This window comes from Thalassophryne amazonica, chromosome 6 (assembly GCF_902500255.1).
Source record: "Thalassophryne amazonica chromosome 6, fThaAma1.1, whole genome shotgun sequence".
Taxonomy (NCBI): Eukaryota; Metazoa; Chordata; class Actinopteri; order Batrachoidiformes; family Batrachoididae; genus Thalassophryne; species Thalassophryne amazonica.
In genome coordinates this window covers 107,310,906-107,329,850 of record NC_047108.1, presented here as the reverse complement: position 1 = coordinate 107,329,850, position 18,945 = coordinate 107,310,906, and the positions used below count along the sequence as shown (strand labels likewise).

Below are 18,945 nucleotides of genomic sequence, written 5' to 3'. Positions count from 1 at the left end.
AAGGTGTGAGGGACACCAAATCCACTGTCATTACTTCATAAAAGTCACCAAAAACCGAATTACCTCAGGAAGTGTGCTGAAGAGCGTGAGACCTCACCCAATCCTCCTTCACAGACTGTGGCGTCAGACCTGGAGCGGTCTCTGCGTCCGTGATGGTGAGATTGTTCTCCTGACGTCGATCTCACACGTCTGCTCACAAGATCGAGTCTCTGGCAATCACACACTGTGCATTCAAGGTTTAAATGCAGCAATCTCTGATTAAGACAAAATACACCACAGCTGTGAGTCCTGATGACCTGCATGTGAAAATAAGCCTCAGGTGTTCAGGGTGAGGTCCTAATGCTCAGCCACTCAGTCCTGAATGCATACCACCTGGTGGGAGAAACAGAAAACAAAACCCAAGCCAGCCAAACACCCCAGCCCACAACAGTACCCCACCCTCACGGGAAGCCTCCCGGCAACCACATGGACCTGGGCCAGAAAAAACAAAGCCCCCTCCAGGGACCATGGCTGGAATGTTGGCTGGGAACAAAAAACACCTCCTGCAGCTTCAGTTTCGGCTCCTTGTGCTGACGATCCAGCTGGGAAAGGCCCGTCTCCAGGAGCTGTGCGTTACTGTGCTCTGACGACAGCTCCATCATCAGCTGCTCCACCATGCAGTCATTGATCATCTCAATGTTGAGCCTCTCCAGCTCTTCCCTCAGCTGGATAACGCACGCTTCCAGCCGCCTCTTCTCTGTCAACAGGGAACTCTGTGCCGAGACCATCACTCTCATCCTGGAGCTCATCCTTTCTCACCCTGAGCTTGTCTGCAGTAGACTGCTTCGCAGCTGACACTCCAGTGCAGAGATATCCTTTGTTGACTTTAATGGTCTTGCCCTCTGTTTCATTTAGCAAACCAGTTAGAGTCTCCACCTCTGACTGCATCTTTGCGTTCATTCCTGTCGACTCTTACTTTAGTTGTTCACTTTGCATAATTTTGGCCAGGAGTTCTTGAACCTGTGCACTCAGCCTTCTTCCGACTATGTGTTAAAGTCTGCTTAGTCATAAGACAAAAAAAAAGACAAACACAAACAACCATACCAACCCCCCCTCCCCAGAGGACCATCCCATCAAACCCCGGGAAGAGGAGAAAAGAAAAAACACAACCCAAACTTAAGCTTGCAAAAAAAAAAAAAAAAAAAACGCTAACATCCCCCCGCCCCCGGACGACATGTAGGGACCAACACCCCCCAGAGGACATCCCGCCAGCTCCAGGAGTAATAACCACAGCCGAGGTCCCTCTGGGATCCAAAGTCACCCACGGGGACTCCCAGCGCCTCCCAGAGGACCGTTCCATCAAACCCCAGGAGACGCCCCCCCTCATGACTAACAGACCCAGCCCCGGCCGTCTACGGCTAGATGGACCCACAGCCCTTTCCCCCCCAGAGGACACCACAGTCACACCCTGAGGGTGGAAACTGGGGGAAAAAAAAAACAAAAACTTACAAACAAAACAACCCCAACCCCACCCCCTCAGCGCAGTGGAAACTGGAAGTACGTCCAGTGTCACCAACCACGACTATACCCCAAAAGTCAACCGGGAGGAGTGGAACAGCGGTAATGGCATACAGCACAAGACGGCGCCACCCCTCCGACTTTTAAACCAGCCACCAGCTGCGGGTATATTCCACTGCCCCAAACCTCAGCTACGCCGATGGTGTACGGCTCAAAGACGCGCTGAAGCCGGAGGTGGAACAGGGAATCAACAAAAAAAAACACCCCGAACCCCCCCCCCCCCGGGTGCAGAGGTTACCTGGGAAACGCCCAGCACAACCAAACTGCACCACCCCAGCAACGCCGACAACCTACGGCTCACACGGCTGGGGCCAGAGGAGAAGACAGGGAAGTAAAAAAAAAAAAACCCAAACCCCCCCCCCTGGTGCAGAGGTTACCTGGGAAACGCCCAGCATAACCAAACTGCACCACTCCAGCAACGCCGACAACGTATGGCTCACACGGCTGGAGCCAGAGGAGAAGAGAGGGAACAACAAAAACAAAAAAAAAAGAAAAAAGAAAAAACAACCCAATTACCCCCCCATCACCCCCCAGAGGACCGTCCCATCAAACCCTGGGAGGTGAAACCAAAAGAAATAAAAAAGAAAGACCAACAGACAAACATAAAGTCACCTGGGTCAAACTATGCTCCAGACAGCCTGCATTTCAACTCCACCAGACCACAGACAGTGCTTTAAAACCCACAAAAACAACAAATTAACCCCTGATAAAAACACCTCATACTAAAACAAGAAACAGATAATAGACCAATAAAAAAAAACTAACATTGGCCTACGTCGTCAAGTGCAAAGAATGGAAAAACATTGTTTTCCATCCTTTGAACCTGAACGGTAATGTGACTCTGTCACCAACAGAGGGACCCAAAGTGCCAAATAAGAAAATCCCTGTCGTAACAGAGTAAAAACCCATTCACACTGCTGTAAATAACAGCAGGTTATACCAAACAGCTTAAAGTGCAAACTAAATACCACCGGGGCTGCTACAACAGGCGTCGGAGCCAGCTGCACAGGAGGAGACGGGGCTACAGCCGTAACAGCGGGGTGCGACGCGACCCAAGCTGTAAACTCCGCCATGCGCGCACCAACGCGCACAACCCGGGCGCAGAGCACCCGCAACTGATCCCGGATCAACTCCAACATCTGCTGCAGCCTTCCCGGCAAAAATACCGTCTCTGCTTCCGCTGGTCCATTGTTAAATGGCCAGAGACTACTGTTATGTTTCGGACGCGGTCGGAGCACCGATCCAGCGTTTGAAAGGACCCAGCATAAAATAAGCAGAGCACGGTTCAAAAGATAACAGAATTTAATAAACATAACAGTGTGTGCAGTGCTAAACAACTAAAAAGTCCGCGGTCTGGTGAGGTGGAAACACGGCGCGCTCTCAACAGCGCAAACGGTCCGGAGCCACAGCAGTTCGGACCCAGGGACCCCGCCGACACCCCCCAGGTGGCCGCGACAAACCAAGTCTGTGAAGAAAGAAAACATGAGGTGAGTCCAACTCCACACAGAGAGACACAACTCAAAGGTGCACGCAATCAGCAAACACTTCCTGGCTTAAATCTATACATCAGCTTCTTACCCTGCAGGCACGGAACAACTCAGTTCAAATCTCCACTGCAGCAGAAGCTGATTAGACAATTAGCATAACGTGACAGCTCACTAACACAAGGTGTGAGGGACACCAAATCCACTGTCATTACTTCATAAAAGTCACCAAAAACCGAATTACCTCAGGAAGTGTGCTGAAGAGCGTGAGACCTCACCCAATCCTCCTTCACAGACTGTGGCATCAAACCTGGAGCGGTCTCTGCGTCCGTGATGGTGAGATTGTTCTCCTGACGTCGATCTCACACGTCTGCTCACAAGGTCGAGTCTCTGGCAATCACACACTGTGCATTCAAGGTTTAAATGCAGCAATCTCTGATTAAGACAAAATACACCACAGCTGTGAGTCCTGATGACCTGCCTGTGAAAACAAGCCTCAGGTGTTCAGGGTGAGGTCCTAATGCTCAGCCACTCAGTCCTGAATGCATACCACCTGGTGGGAGAAACAGAAAACAAAACCCAAGCCAGCCAAACACCCCAGCCCACAACATTTATACCCCTTTAAATTCTGGTCATTGGTCAGACATTTGTCTCTCGATCTGCGTCATCTGCAGTACAAGAGTTCATGCATGACTTACTTGGATATGCCTCAGATTGCCTTTTCCCTTGGCAGACTTGAGGATTTAGGTATGGGAAAAATAACTTCAGGAAATTTCTTATGTTCTATTGAACAGGACGTTTTCACAAGCCTATTGCCAAGCAACTGATACAAGTACACATGTAATGGATTGACTGTACATAAGGGAAGGAGAATCAAAAGAAAATATCATCAGATCATACATCCATACATGTGGTAATTAAATCAAATTTAAATTAAATTTATTAATTTATATAGCACCAAATCATGACTAGTCGCCTCAAGGCTCTTCACAAACATCATTAAAAAGCAACATAAAATTAATTAAGATCAAAACACAATAAAAAATTTAAAACATAAAAACTAAAAGGAATAAAATAAATAAAAAAGAAATAAAAGAAATAGTCCAGAAAGTCCTGTGCTGAAAAGGGAGAACGACCAACAGGTGGCTGTCCACGAATAAGAAATGCCACCGTATCAAACAAAAACTTTGAGTTATGCTTGTTCTTGTTGATCAATTCAGAGTAATAGGTACTGCTTCATAGCCATTAAAAGCATGCTTATAATCTAAAATAGCTTCACGCCACACAAAGTGGAACACCTCTAGTTTAGAACTACGCCATTTCAGATCCAACCCTCTAGCCTTCTGCCTAAGGTCATACAAGTAAGCACTGAACCAAGGTGTCTGTGCCTTTGGAAGGCATGGCCTTAATAGAGGACGCGCATTCTTATCAAGTGTGGTTTTTAGCACTAAATTGAAGCTATCTGCGAGACTGTCCACTGACTGAAAATAAATCGAGCTTGAAGTTAAGATCTCCGGCAGTCGAGCTTCGTGTTCAGTCCAAGTTGAAGGTTTAATACATCGTCGCAATAATAGGCAAGGTAGAGTGTAATTGTAAACCTAATAAGGGAGTGGTCAGAGAGGCAGGATGTCGATATTTGTGACAGCGAGGCCACGCGCGAGAACCAAATCCAGAGTATTACCACTGATATGCGTTGAATAATAAATGAACTGCTGAAATCACAATGCATCCACGATTTCCATAAATGATTTACCAAAGGGATTTGAGGGCTTATTTATATGAATGTTAAAATCACCAATAATCAAGATGTTGTCTGTGGTAATTGACAGACTAGAGATTAATGCACCAAATTCATCTAAAAATCAGAGTATGGGCCAGGAGGCCTATAGACAGTGACAATATAACATAGCTGATTTCCATTTTTATGACCCTGACAATACTTAGCATCATGGGCATAACGGAGAATCAGATGTTCAAATGAGTTATATTTATGACCGCAACAGTCAATAAAGTAAACCTGGATTATAATTAAAAGCAACACCCCCGCCTTTCCTCACGTCACATGAAATGTCACTAAAAGTGTACGCCAGTGGGCAGGCCTCATTCAGAGGAAGGAGAGCTGTGGATTTAAACCAGGTCTCACATAATCCAAGCATATCCAGATGATGATCCACAATTAAATCATTAACCAGCAATGACTTCAGAGACAATGATCTGATGTTAATCAGACCCAAGCAAAGGATCTCGTTGGGATCATCAAGTTTTAATGAAGTGATGCAGCCAGTGACGTAGCGTGTTTCAGTGGCCGAAGGAGCTCAGGTGAAACATCGCATCTGCGAGCCCGCAGTAGACAGCACCGGTGTAAAATCTCCACAGCCCGGTGAGAGGCAGCAACAGGAAGCTGCGGCAAAATGGGCACAGATTTGGCGGAGCCAGTCCGGTCATCAGACAGGACAGTCCAGTTACGATAGGACAAATCCAGCAGCCTCTCATGCGCAGCTCGTGCTCCCATGCCCCAGAATATCGTCCATCCCAGAGGAGGCGAAGATCAGACCCTCTAGTAAAGGCTGCCAGGTAGGACTTCAATTTCACCGATGCACCACTCCGCTTTCCGCGCCTTCTAAAGCACCTCCTCTGAAGAGGAGCACAAGGAAAACGGAGCAGGTGCAGCGGGACCTCCATGAACACAGGTGGCAGAGCAGGGCGGGGTCCTCCCAGCCCAGACCCAGACGACAGCAGCGGCTCACAAAGAGCATTAATGTTCAAGAGAGACTGACGATTATACACAGCCAAGGCAGAGATGTCCCAGCAAAACACACAAAGCAATGAAACAACTGCAAACAGCAAAAAACCCAATGAGCGGTATAGACAGGGCTGACGGCATGCCAAACACACAGGCACCATCTTGCTCACAAAGTAATTAATGCAATTGGGCTAGCGAGCATGTGTTCAATGACCTGATTGAAATTGTAAACCTAATAAGTGAGTGGTTAGAGACCACCAATGCAAGAGGCGTGATATCAGTATTCATGACAGCAATACTACGTGCAAGAAACAAATCCAGGGTATTTCCACTAATGTGTGTCAAGTCCTGAATGTACTGCTGTAATTATAATGCATCCACAATTTCCACAAATGATTTGCAGAAGGGATAGGAAGACTTATTTATATGAATGTTAAAGTCACCAGTAATCAAAATGTTGTCTGCACTGACAGGTTAGAGATGAATGCACCAAAGTCATTGAATAATTCAGAGTATGGGCCGGGGGGGTCTATATACAGTGACAAAATAACACGACTGATTTCCATTTTTCTGACCCTGGCAATATGTAGCATCGTGGGCAGAGTGGAAAATCAGATGCTCAGATGAATTATATTTGTGACTCTAAACAGCTAAAAAGGTAAACCTAGATTTAGAAATAAAAGCAACACCCCCACCTTGATTCACATCATGAGGGATGTGGCTAAATATGTATGCCAGTGGGCAGACCTCATTTCAGGGAAGGACAACTGTAGGTTTGAGCAAGGTTTCACATAACCCAATCATATCTAAGTTATGATGCATAATTAGATCATTAATCAACAATGATTTTGAGGATAGTGATTTGATGTTAATGAGACCCAGACTAAGGACCTCAGAGGGGTTGACAGTTGGAATGTTTGGATTTAGGGGTGGTTCCAGAGTAACATACAGTGAGGAAAATAAGTATTTGAACACCCTGCGGTCTTGCAAGTTCTCCCACTTAGAAATCATGGAGGGGTCTGAAATTTTCATCTTAGGTGCATGTCCACTGTGAGAGACATAATCTAAAAAGGAAAATTCTGAAGTCACAATGTATGATTTTTTAATAATATATTTGTATGTTACTGCTGCAAATAAGTATTTGAACACCTACCAACCAGCAAGAATTCTGGCTCACACAAACCTGTTCATTTTTCTTTAAGAAGCCCTCTTATTCTGCACTCTTTACCTGTATTAACTGCACCTGTTTGAACTTGTTACCTGTATAAAATACACCTCTTCACACACCATAGCCAAGACCAAAGAGCTGTCTAAGGACACCAGGGACAAAACTGTAGACCTGCACAAGGCTGGGATGGACTACAGGACAACAGGCAAGTAGCTTGGTAGAAGACAACAACTGTTATGATTATTTATTAGAAAGTGTAAGAAACACAACATGACTGTCAATCTCCCTCGGTCTGGGATTCCATGCAAGATCTCACTTTGTGGGGTAAGGATGATTCTGAGAAAGGTCAGAACTACACAGGATGACCTGGTCAATGACCTGAAGAGAGGTGGAGCCACAGTCACAAAGATTACATTAGTAACACATGATGCTGTCATGGTTTAAAATCCTGCAGGGCAGCAAGGTCCCCCTGCTCAAGCCAGCACATGTCCAGGCCCATTTGAAGTTCACCAGTGACCATCTGGATGATCTAGAGGAGGCATGGGAGAAGGTCATGTGGTCAGATGAGACCACAATAGAGCTTTTTGTAAACAACTCCACTTACCATGTTTAGAGGATGAGAACAACCCCAAGAAAACCATCCCAACCGTGAAGCATGGGGGTGAAAACATCATACTCTGGGGGTGCGCTTCTGCACAGGGGACAGGACGACTGCACCGTATTGAAGGGAGGATGGATGGGGTCATGTATTGTAAGAGCATCGAAGATGGGTCATGGCTGGGTCTATCTCACTTACAGAGTTTAGGTAGCTACTCTGCACTGTGTTGGTATATGGCATTAGAGAACATAAAGAAGGAATCATATCCTTAAACCTAGTTACAGCGCTTTCTGAAAGACTTCTAGTGTAATGAAACTTATTCCCCACTGCTGGGTAGTCCATCAGAGTAAATGTAAATGTTATTAAGAAATGATCAGACAGAAGGGAGTTTTCAGGGAATACTGTTAAGTCTCTATTTCCATACCATAAGTCAGAACAAGATCTAAGATATGATTAAAGTGGTGGGTGGACTCATTTACTTTTTGAGCAAAGCCAATAGTGTCTAATAATAGATTAAATGCAGTGTTGAGGCTGTCATTCTCAGCATCTGTGTGGATGTTAAAATCGCCCACTATAATTATCTTATCTGAGCTAAGCACTAAGTCAGACAAAAGGTCTGAAAATTCACAGAGAAACTCACAGTAACGACCAGGTGGACGATAGATAATAACAAATAAAACTGGTTTTTTGGGACTTCCAATTTGGATGGACAAGACTAAGAGTCAAGCTTTCAAATGAATTAAAGCTCTGTCTGGGTTTTTGATTAATTAATAAGCTGGAATGGAAGATTGCTGCTAATCCTCCGCCCCGGCCCATGCTACGAGCATTCTGACAGTTAGTGTAACTCGGGGGTGTTGACTCATTTAAACTAACATATTCATCCTGCTGTAACCAGGTTTCTGTAAGGCAGAATAAATCAATATGTTGATCAATTATTATATCATTTACCAACAGGGACTTAGAAGAGAGAGACCTAATGTTTAATAGACCACATTTAACTGTTTTAGTCTGTGGTGCAGTTGAAGGTGCTATATTATTTTTTCTTTTTGAATTTTTATGCTTAAATAGATTTTTGCTGGTTATTAGTAGTCTGGGAGCAGGCACCGTCTCTACAGGGATGGGGTAATGAGGGGATGGCAGGGGGAGAGAAGCTGCAGAGAGGTGTGTAAGACTACAACTCTGCTTCCTGGTCCCAACCCTGGATAGTCACGGTTTGGAGGAATTAAGAAAATTGGCCAGATTTCTAGAAATGAGAGCTGCTCCATCCAAAGTGGGATGGATGCCGTCTCTCCTAACAAGACCAGGTTTTCCCCAGAAGCTTTGCCAATTATCTATGAAGCCCACCTCATTTTTGGACACCACTCAGACAGCCAGCAATTCAAGGAGAACATGCGGCTAAACATGTCATGATTGGGGAGGAGCCCAGAGAAAACTACAGAGTCCGACATTGTTTTTGCAAAGTTACACACCGATTTAATGTTAATTTTAGTGACCTCCGATTGGCGTAACCGGGTGTCATTACTGCCGACGTGAATTACAATCTTACCAAATTTACGCTTAGCCTTAGCCAGCAGTTTCAAATTTCCTTCAGTGTCGCCTGCTCTGGCCCCCGGAAGACAATTGACTATGGTTGCTGGTGTCGCTAACTTCACATTTCTCAAAACAGAGTCGCCAATAACCAGAGTTTGATCCTCGGCGGGTGTGTCGTCGAGTGGGGAAAAACGGTTAGAGATGTGAACGGGTTGGCGGTGTACACGGGGCTTCTGTTTAGGGCTACGCTTCCTCCTCACAGTCACCCAGTCGGCCTGCTTTCCCGGCTGCTCGGGATCTGCTGGAAGGGAACTAACGGCGGCTAAGCTGCCTTGGTCCGCACTGACTACAGGGGCCTGGCTAGCTGTAGAATTTTCCACGGTGCGGAGCCGAGTCTCCAATTCGCCCAGCCTGGCCTCCAAAGCTACGAATAAGCTACACTTATTACAAGTACTGTTACTGCTAAAGGAGGCCGAGGAATAACTAAACATTTCACACCCAGAGCAGAAAAGTGCGGGAGAGACAGGAGAAGCCGCCATGCAAAATCGGCTAAGAGCTAGTAGCTACGCTAAGCTAGCGGATTCCTAAAAACACGCAAAGTGAATAATGTGTAAATAATTTAGAGGTGATTCAGCAGAAGGAGTGCTTTAGTTAAGGCACGTAAAGATTACACTGGGAAACAAATCGTAATCTAGATAACTAGATCAATCTAACTGCGCAGATTAAACAGCTAACAGATACAGCAAAACACCGCTCTCTGTATCCATTTTGTGACTTCTTTTCTGACTCCTGACATTATTGGTGCCGACATGAATTACTATGTGACTGTATCTCATACCATGTTTCTTAGTCTGTCTACCCTTCTGCAGCATCAGCACCCTGAGGTGGGAGGTAATGTCAGGAGCTCTAGCCCCAGGAATACTCTAAGAGGTCAATAGGTCAGATTCTTTTTACTATTTTTATGTTCATATGGCCAAGGTTATTTTAGCATTGTGCTATTGTTAGAATGTGTAACTGGTGATGCAACAGCCAAAAGTTGCACATCACACAGTTTCTTCAACTACAGCTACAGAAGCCTGTAAGTAGAACAAAATAATTAAAGTTGAAAGTCTACACTTCAGACACAGCTTGGTTGTTTAATTTTGACTTTGTTGTGGTGTGTTGTGTTTTACAGAAGCAAGCTTGTAAAAATTATCTCACTGTCCAAAATATACTCAAATAAAATTCACAACAGTATTTTCACCTACTTTTGGTAGTGGTTTCAGGTAGACTCCCAAGAAAAGCAAAGTAACCAGGACGATCAGCATCATGGACAGGTTAGCAATCTATAAAAGAATGCAGCAGAGTTGTTTGCAGTTTGTTTGTGTTAAATTTCCAGTGTTAAGACATTTCAATATTGACTGTTTAGGTTTGGTGTTAATTTCAACTGAATTTACACCTCACTGGTATTACCCCTTGAAAGGCATATCTCACACCAACCAACCCTATCTTTAAAAAAATTATATACCAGATTATTAATCATGACTTTCAACTCTAACTTCTGAAAGTCCTGATGTCGTTGATAAAAATAAAATTAACCAGACAGCGTCTGAAAAATTCACACAGATTCAGAGCTATTTTTAGCCATAAAAATGCATAACCTCAGGTGCTACCTGTTAGCTGTCGGAAGGTCACTCCACCTGTGTTCAGATACAGTCCACCTCATGTTTTACTCCAGTACACACAGTCAATCTGGGCTGTTTTTTCTCCAAATGTAATATGGCTTTACTATGGCTTTAATTTGGTTTTCAAATCAAATATTTGTATTTTTCGATCAACATTTGTCTGTTGAACTTGGGACTCTTGCGAGGGTGGTCATATCTCCTCCTCTCTCCTGTATCTCTGCTCCAACCTTCAAAGTCCCTACTTCACCGGAGTGTAAATTCTTCAAACTGTGTTTGGATTAACCATGGAATTGATCAGCTGGTTTCTGAATGCTATTGACACCATTTTTTCAACAAGGAAATCAGGGCTGGGGGATCCTGCGTGCCCAGATGGAACGTACCCGGCGGGCTATGTTCTCGATGCCTGGGAGAAGTGGCGTGTTGCGTGCATGGTACCAATCTCTGTGGAGGACATCAAAGATTTATTCATATTTGGTTTTATTGTGGGAGGGCTGGTGCTTATTGGTTTATGTGCCGGAGAATTGGCAAGACGGCTGCTACCAGAACCACGACCCCTCACCTGTACATTATAATTAATGGGATGCCCAGCTCGTTCACAGTTTCTCGGATAGTCACACAACTGAAAAGCCACCGAAAGCAGTCTGACTCTTCTGAATGGTGCAAGAGCTGGGCATGTCACAACATGACCGCTCCCCAGCCTGCTGCTGGCTAACGTACGGTCGCTGGAAAACAAACTGGACGAGTTGCGGGCGAGGATTACAGCACAGAGAGAGACTAGACAGTGTTGTGCTTTGATTTTCACCAAGACGTGGCTCACAGAGACCGTCCCGGACTCTGCCGTTCAGCTGGAAACACATTCATTGTTCCGAGGGGACAGGACAGCGGATTCCGGTAAGAGTGCAGGAGGAGGTGTGTGTGTTTATATAAATAACTCTTGGTGTAGAAATGCTCGAACTGTGCAGAAATACTGCTCACCTGATCTGGAGTTTCTATTACTGGAATGTCGCCCCTTTTATCTACCGAGGGAGTTTACCAGTGTATTTTTAGCCGCTGTTTACATCCACCCGGGCGTTAACTACACAACAGCACTCAGTAAACTGCATGACGTCATCAGCGTGACAGAGACCGCTCACCCAGACGCCGTTTGCATAATCGTCGGAGATTTTAACAAGGGCAACCTAAAGACTGTACTCCCCAAATACTACCAGCATGTGGACATTCCCACCAGGGGTTAAAATATATTGGACCACGCATACAGTAATATCCGTGGCGCTCTGAGGGCAGCACCACGCCCCTCATTTGGCAGCTCTGACCACATCTCTTTGTTCCTGTACCCAGCTTACAGACAGAGACTTAAACAATCGAATCCTGTCACCAGACAGGTGCAGCTATGGTCACCAGAGGTTGAGAGCACTCTGCAGGACTGTTTTGCTAAAACAGACTGGGATGTGTTTAGAACCGCGGCCATCCAGGAGGATTCTTCTGTTAGCGTAGTAGAATATGCTGAGTATGTATCTGGGTATATCAGCACCTGTGTTGAGAACATCATACCCACCATACAAGTCAAGAAGTTCCCCAACCAGAAGCCCTGGATTAATACCGAGGTACTGCGCTTACTGCGTGCTCGCACTGCTGCATTTAAATCTGGCAACGAGGCTGAGCGCAAAGCCGCACAATATAGACTGAAGAAGGCCATAAGAGCGGCCAAGAGGCAGCATAGAGAGAAGACAGAGAACTTCTACTCCAATGCTGACCCCAGGAGGATGTGGCAAGGTCTGAACCACATCTCAGACTTCAGAACCGGCTCCAGGACCACCACCATCAGCTCTTCAGACAGCCTCCTGGAAGACCTCAATGTGTTCTACTCATGCTTTGAGAGCCCCACCTCCACCTGTACCACATCCATAGATCATACACACACTTCGGCTGCCCAACCTCCCTCCTCCCCTCTCGTTATCACACCAGCCCAGGTACACAGAGCACTGAGGAGTATTCGGCTCTGGAAAGCTGTTGGCCCGGATAACATACCTGGTCGTGCCCTCAGAGCGTGTGCCAACGACCTGACTGACGTTCTTACCTCCATCTTCAACCTTTCCCTCAGTCAATGCACTGTTCCCACCTGCTACAAGACCACCACCATCATCCCCCTCCCCAAGAAGAACCCCCCATCTTGCCTGAATGACTACAGGCCAGTGGCACTCACTCCAATCATTATGAAGTGTTTTGAGAGAGTGGTACTGTCATACATTCAGGGCTGCATACCGGACATCACAGACCCCCTGCAGTACGCTTACAGGCACAACAGGTCAACTTCGGATGCCATTGCCGCCGCCCTGCACACCTCCCTCTCCCACCTGGAAAATAAAGACTCTTACATCAGAGTACTTTTCATTGACTACAGCTCTGCTTTCAACACGGTCATCCCTCACAAACTCACCTACAAATTGTCTGCCCTTGGACTCCACCCCACCCTCTGTGACTGGCTTCTGGACTTTCTGACTGGCAGACCACAGTCTGTCAAGATTGGGAATAGGACCTCAGCCAGCATCACCACCAACATCGGTACCCCGCAGGGCTGCGTCCTCAGCCCTATTCTCTACACCCTCTTCACCTATGACTGTGCCGCCTCTCACCCCGACAACACCATCATAAAGTTTGCTGACGACACTGCTGTGATTGGACGCATCACCGGCGGAGACGAAGCAGCTTACAGGAGGGAGGTGGAAGGCCTGGTGACATGGTGTGGAGTCAACAACCTCACCCTGAACACAGATAAAACCAAGGAAATGATAGTGGACATGAGGAGGGAGAGGGAACCTCATCAGCCACTGTCTATCCAAGGTCGCGAGGTGGAGAGAGTGAGCAGCTTTAAATATCTGGGGGTCCACATCAGTAGTGACCTCACTTGGACACTTAACACCACACAGGTGGTAAAGAAGGCTCAGCAGCGGCTGTACTTCCTGAGGAGGCTGAGGAAATTTGGCATGTCACCCAAGATTCTCAGCAACTTCTACAGTTGCGTCATTGAGTCCATTCTCACCACCTCGATTACTGCGTGGTATGGCAGCTCAACGGTGAATGACCGCAAACGCCTGCAGAAAGTAGTGAAGACCGCATCAAAGATCACAAGGACGCCACTACCATCTCTGCAGAGCATCTACCATCGGAGAGTCCACAATAGAGCTGCCGCCATCATAAAAGACCCTACACATCCCCAATACGGACTGTTCACACTGCTGCCTTCAGGACGGAGGTTCAGGAGTGTGAAATGCAAAACCACCCGCTTCAAAAACTCTTTCTACCCCACTGCCATCAGACTGCTGAATGCTGCTAAGGACTGAGCAGACCCCCTGGGGTCACTTCACACTGTTACTGCACCTTACTGTTACTGTTACTTTACTTTTAATGCTTAATGCTTTTAATGCTTTTAATGCTTTTTTTTTTTTTTAATGCCTATTTTGACTATTATTATAGACACCCGGTGAGAGCAGCAAAGAAGAGAATTTCATTGCACAGGGAAATACGTTTCTTACTGTACATATGACAATAAACCTTTTGAACCTTTGAACCTTGAACCTTCAACACAGTGGTGCTTTTGCTGCACCATCAGCTTTGTGCCCAAGCCATCGGCATGAATTTTGCTGCAACTCTTTTCATGGCCAAATCTTCTGTCACAGTGGAATGTGCCGAAAAAGTGCTGATGTCCACCTCTTCCACAATTTCTCGGATAGTCACATGATGGTCCCACATTACCACAGCGTTCACTTTGGAAATGATCCGGTCATTTCAGCTTGTTGATGGCTGCCCGGAGCGCGGCACGGTCTCCACCGTTGTGTGGATGTCTTTAAACCAGTTGTACCGCTCCTTAATCTGTGTGATGCACATAGCATTGTCACCGAAAGCTGTCTAAATAATCTGAATGGTTTCCACCTGGCTGTCGCCCAGTTTCTGGCAAAATTTGATGCAGTCGCGCTGCTCCAGTCGTTCCGCCATTTCCTTGGAAAGAAAAAAATGACGAGAGACTACACCCATCCTCACACTGCTTACAAGCAAATGACGCAACTGACAGGCGTGAAAAAATCACGCATGCGCACGAAGGTTCAAGGTTGGCTCATGCAAGCACACGTGATTCAAATCCATCAGGTTTTTGAAAAAAATAACAAGGTCTGATACTTTTCTAACAGACCTCTTAGAATAAAAAGAAATTACAAGGCAAACATAAAACAAATTAGATTAATGATAAGACAGTCTAAAAAAAGTGGGTCTTCAGTCTTGATTTAAAAGTCTCCACTGTGTCAGACTGCCTAATAACTGCAGGTTGATCGTTCCAAAGAGTCGGAACAAGGTAGGAGAAGGCTGTATACCCCACAGACTTTTTGTTCACCGCCGGAACACACAGAAGCTCCGCACCCTGTGAACGCAAGGGCCGCGCAGGTATGTAGGGCTTAACCAAGTCCGCCAGGTAGGAAGGTGCCAATCCGTGAACAATTTTATAAACCAACAACAAGACTTTAAAATCCGATCTGGCAGAAACCGGAAGCCAATTGTAGCGGGATGAAAGTACCGGGTCCCAATTGAAAAGATGTTCCCGCTAGCTTGGCTAACGGGGAGTTCCCCTTTGGCTGACCTGGTAGAGGAACGGTCTTTTGTGCGAGCCGTGTGGGTTCGATCCCCACCGTTGTACCGGCCACAAAGGTCCTGCTGCTTCAATCTGGCGTCACGAACAGGATGTGGATCAGAGAGTATGCTAACATGCACCTGTGACTTCTGGACGAAGTCAAAAATGGTGGGGAGATGTGTAGCGGGATGAAAGTGCCGGGTCCCAATTGAAAAGACGTTCCCGCTAGCTTGGCTAACGGGGAGTTCCCCTTTGGCTGACCTGGTAGAGGAACGGTCTTTTGTGCGAGCTGCGTGGGTTCGATCCCCTCCGTCATCCCGGCCACGAAGGTCCTGCTGCTTCACAATGAAGGGACGCCAGAATGGGTGTAATGTGGTCAAACCTTCCACTTTGTGTCAAAAGTCTGGCAGCAGCATTCTGCACTAATTGAAGACCCTGAAAGCTAGACTGTGGTAGACCAAAAAATAAAGCATTACAATAATCCAATCTGAAAGAAATAAATGCATGTATCAGAGTCTCAGCATCAGCCATAGACAGGATGGGACTAATCCTCACTATGTTTCGCAGAAGAAGGCAGTCCTCGTAATGTCTCTAATGTGAGGGCCAAAGGACAACGTAGGATCAAAAAGTACCCCAAGATTCCGCACTTTGTCCGTATGATGCACAACACACGAACCAAAATTAAGCACCAGCTGTTGAAATTGATGCAGATGTCATCATTTCAGTCTTATCAGAATTCAAGAGTAGGAAGTTACTAGACATCAACTTCTTTAAAATTAAAATATATGTGTTATATTTTCACTTTGTAAAATGTCAGATTTGACATTAATGTAGTAATGAGGGGAGGTGATGGGCGAGTGGTTAAAGTGTTGGGCTTGAGACCAGAGGATCCTCGGTTCAAATCCCAGCCTGACTTGAAAATCAGTAAGGACCCTTGGGCAAGGTCCTTAATCACCTACTTGCTCACGGTGTGTAGTGGGCGCTTTGCATGGCAGCAGCCTGACATCGGGGTGAATGTGAGGCATTGATGTGTAAAACCCTTTGAGCATCTGATGCAGATGGAAAAGCACTATATAGAAGCAGTCCATTTACCAATTACCATTTAGTTATTCTATCTGGATTTATCTGATTTATAAATCAAAACCACAAGTGAAACATGCTTTCCTTTTCAGGACGTCAGCCTCATGGCTGGACTGCTGTATGCTGCAAATGGAAATGACTTTTTTTTTTTGGAGCAGACTGGCATCCAGCTCCCTTCTGTTGGGGTATAGTTGAGCTCAGCTCCTCTCAGCTGTCTGACTGCTGCAAAATACGTAGCAGACAGGAACCAACGTGTATGATTTTTAGGGTTCACAAATGTTTATCAGAGTAACTAAGGGCCCTGTCCCACTGGCGTTTAGGAGGATTTGCAGATGGAATGCGCACAAAAGTGGCCCACATCTGCCAAACAACCGCAATATCCGTGTAACATTCCTGTATGAGTCGGCCGACATCCGAACACGTCCGTGATCATCCGCAGAGGCACGCATGTCCGCAGCCAGGATTTTTGAGCGACTCAAAAATCGTGATGTGGATGAGATCTGCATCACTTCCTGAACACATACTGAAGACATTTGCAGGACATGCACAACCAACGCGCCGCATATCCGCTGTCATCCGCTGATATCCGCAACCGACGGGTTGGTGTGGCTTGGCGGCGGACCGGGACGGCGTGCAAAACAGATATAACGCGTGCCCAGCACGTTCACATTACGGTCACAACTGGAATGTTGCACATGCAGACAGAGTGGGCACGGATGAGGCGAGTGCATCACGGCTGCTATGCCTCTCATGGGGGCGCCTCCGCGGTTGCCTTCACTTCTATTCCCTGTTATATCCACTTTTCTTCCTCATGTATTCGCTGTGCACTACGTGATCCACCCCGGGACATTTGTCATTTCCGCCCACCTTTGTTGCGGACGCTCAGCTTTTGTCTCCTCATTTCATGTGCAAATCCTCCTAAACGCTAGTGGGACAGGGCCCTAACTATGAAAATATTACAGGAACAAAATTTAGTGCAAGCTAATTGGTCCGTTGATGGTTGTTGAAGTTAGCTGAAAAGCTAATCCGCTAACAAAACAGTTAGCTTTACTTATTAGCAGAGGTGAATATCTGTGAGCAGCAATATGGTTTCATACAAAGAAAGCACACTACAATGCAATGTTTGCTCTGAGAACACTGTTGGAGATGTCTAGAGAAGGCCAAAAGGAGTTACACTGTGTGTTTGTGGATTTGTGCCCACCACTGTCAATAATTATACTGGACATTAAGACATTTCTTCTTTTTTTTTTTATTTCCCTCTCATTCATGGTTGGAGTTCAACACCTGCAGAAAGGTGAAAGAACACTTTGTGATTTTACACTGTCTGGTGTAAATGTGGTTGTAATTAACAGCACAATCTTCACACTTTGCACTGATGTACTGTACAATGTGTCCCATTGTTTTCCATTTTTTTTGCATTTGATGAAAGAGCGCTCCCACTGGCGCTTCAGTACAGTTAAAGACAAACAGAGGATTTGTTGAAAAAAGAAAAATAACTGGTGCAACACAGGAATAAGTGCCAGAAAATTTAATAAAGGTGCTGAAAGCAAAAAGTGTTCAAGAAGATTTGTTGAGTTTGAATGAAGGCTTACAGTCTTTGACACTTATACCTCGGCCTAAAAAACAGTTCTGAATGCTTACAGTGAGACAGCAACACTCACCTGTGATGTTCCCCCGCCACTGTCTATCGCCAAAGTGACAGACAAGACACAACTAACTGCTTGGCTCTGGAAGAAGGACCCAAAGAAATTGCTGCAGCCAAGAGCCAACATTTCCTATAAAGGGATACACAGAATTTAATTTCAAAATGTTGACTATTTTAAAACTCAAAAGAGCTCTGTTCTTTGTTTCCTTTTTACCTGGTTGGGATCCACATCATAGCCATGCAGGGCTGACAGCATCCTGCCTGAAGTGTAGACACTGACGTACCCCAATATTGCTAACGAGAAGGCAGGACCCAACATGTCGCTCCACATACTCACTTGTGGCAACACAGGTGCTTGAATCCTGAGAAATAAGTTAGTGACCTCAAAGACAGAAATATTTGACAGGTTTATGTTACATTTTAAGAACTGAACTAATGATGAACTCAGATTTCATTCATGTGTGTGCTTTACCCCAAAGGGACTTCTCCCACTACATCCATATGGTAAATCTCTGGAAGATTGAGAGAACCTGAAATAGCTGTGGCCACGATCACCTTTGCAGGACAAAATGAAAGTGATTAACCTCCTCCACCAGTTCTAGATCAAATCAGACAGAAATGAAAATGTACTTTTGTGTACTGAAAGAAATAACTGAAGTACTTACAATAATGATGTGGACAGGAATTGGAAATGGCAACTTATGGCGGTAGCGTTCACTCAGCAACTTCACTGGAACCAGCACAACAATAGTGACCACAGCAAACAGTAGGGAGGCTACATTGGTCTCAAGAATGGATGTTAAAATATGAATTAATGTCTGCCAGAAATGGATGAAAATTTAATTAAATAAGTTTGAT

The 18,945-nt window shown here is 45.7% G+C and overlaps 1 protein-coding gene across 1 annotated transcript in view; it reads right to left on the bottom strand.

Moving 5' to 3' along the window:
* Window positions 1-18,945, bottom strand: part of LOC117512873 (solute carrier family 26 member 9-like) — a 64,746-nt gene that overhangs the window by 33,140 nt on the left and 12,661 nt on the right. The window contains exons 7-11 of the mRNA XM_034173112.1: window positions 18,753-18,905; window positions 18,560-18,642; window positions 18,302-18,449; window positions 18,104-18,217; window positions 10,328-10,405 (exon numbers count right to left, since the gene is read on the bottom strand). Of these exons, the coding sequence (XP_034029003.1) occupies window positions 10,328-10,405; window positions 18,104-18,217; window positions 18,302-18,449; window positions 18,560-18,642; window positions 18,753-18,905 (576 nt within the window). The remainder of the gene's footprint in view (window positions 1-10,327; window positions 10,406-18,103; window positions 18,218-18,301; window positions 18,450-18,559; window positions 18,643-18,752; window positions 18,906-18,945) is intronic.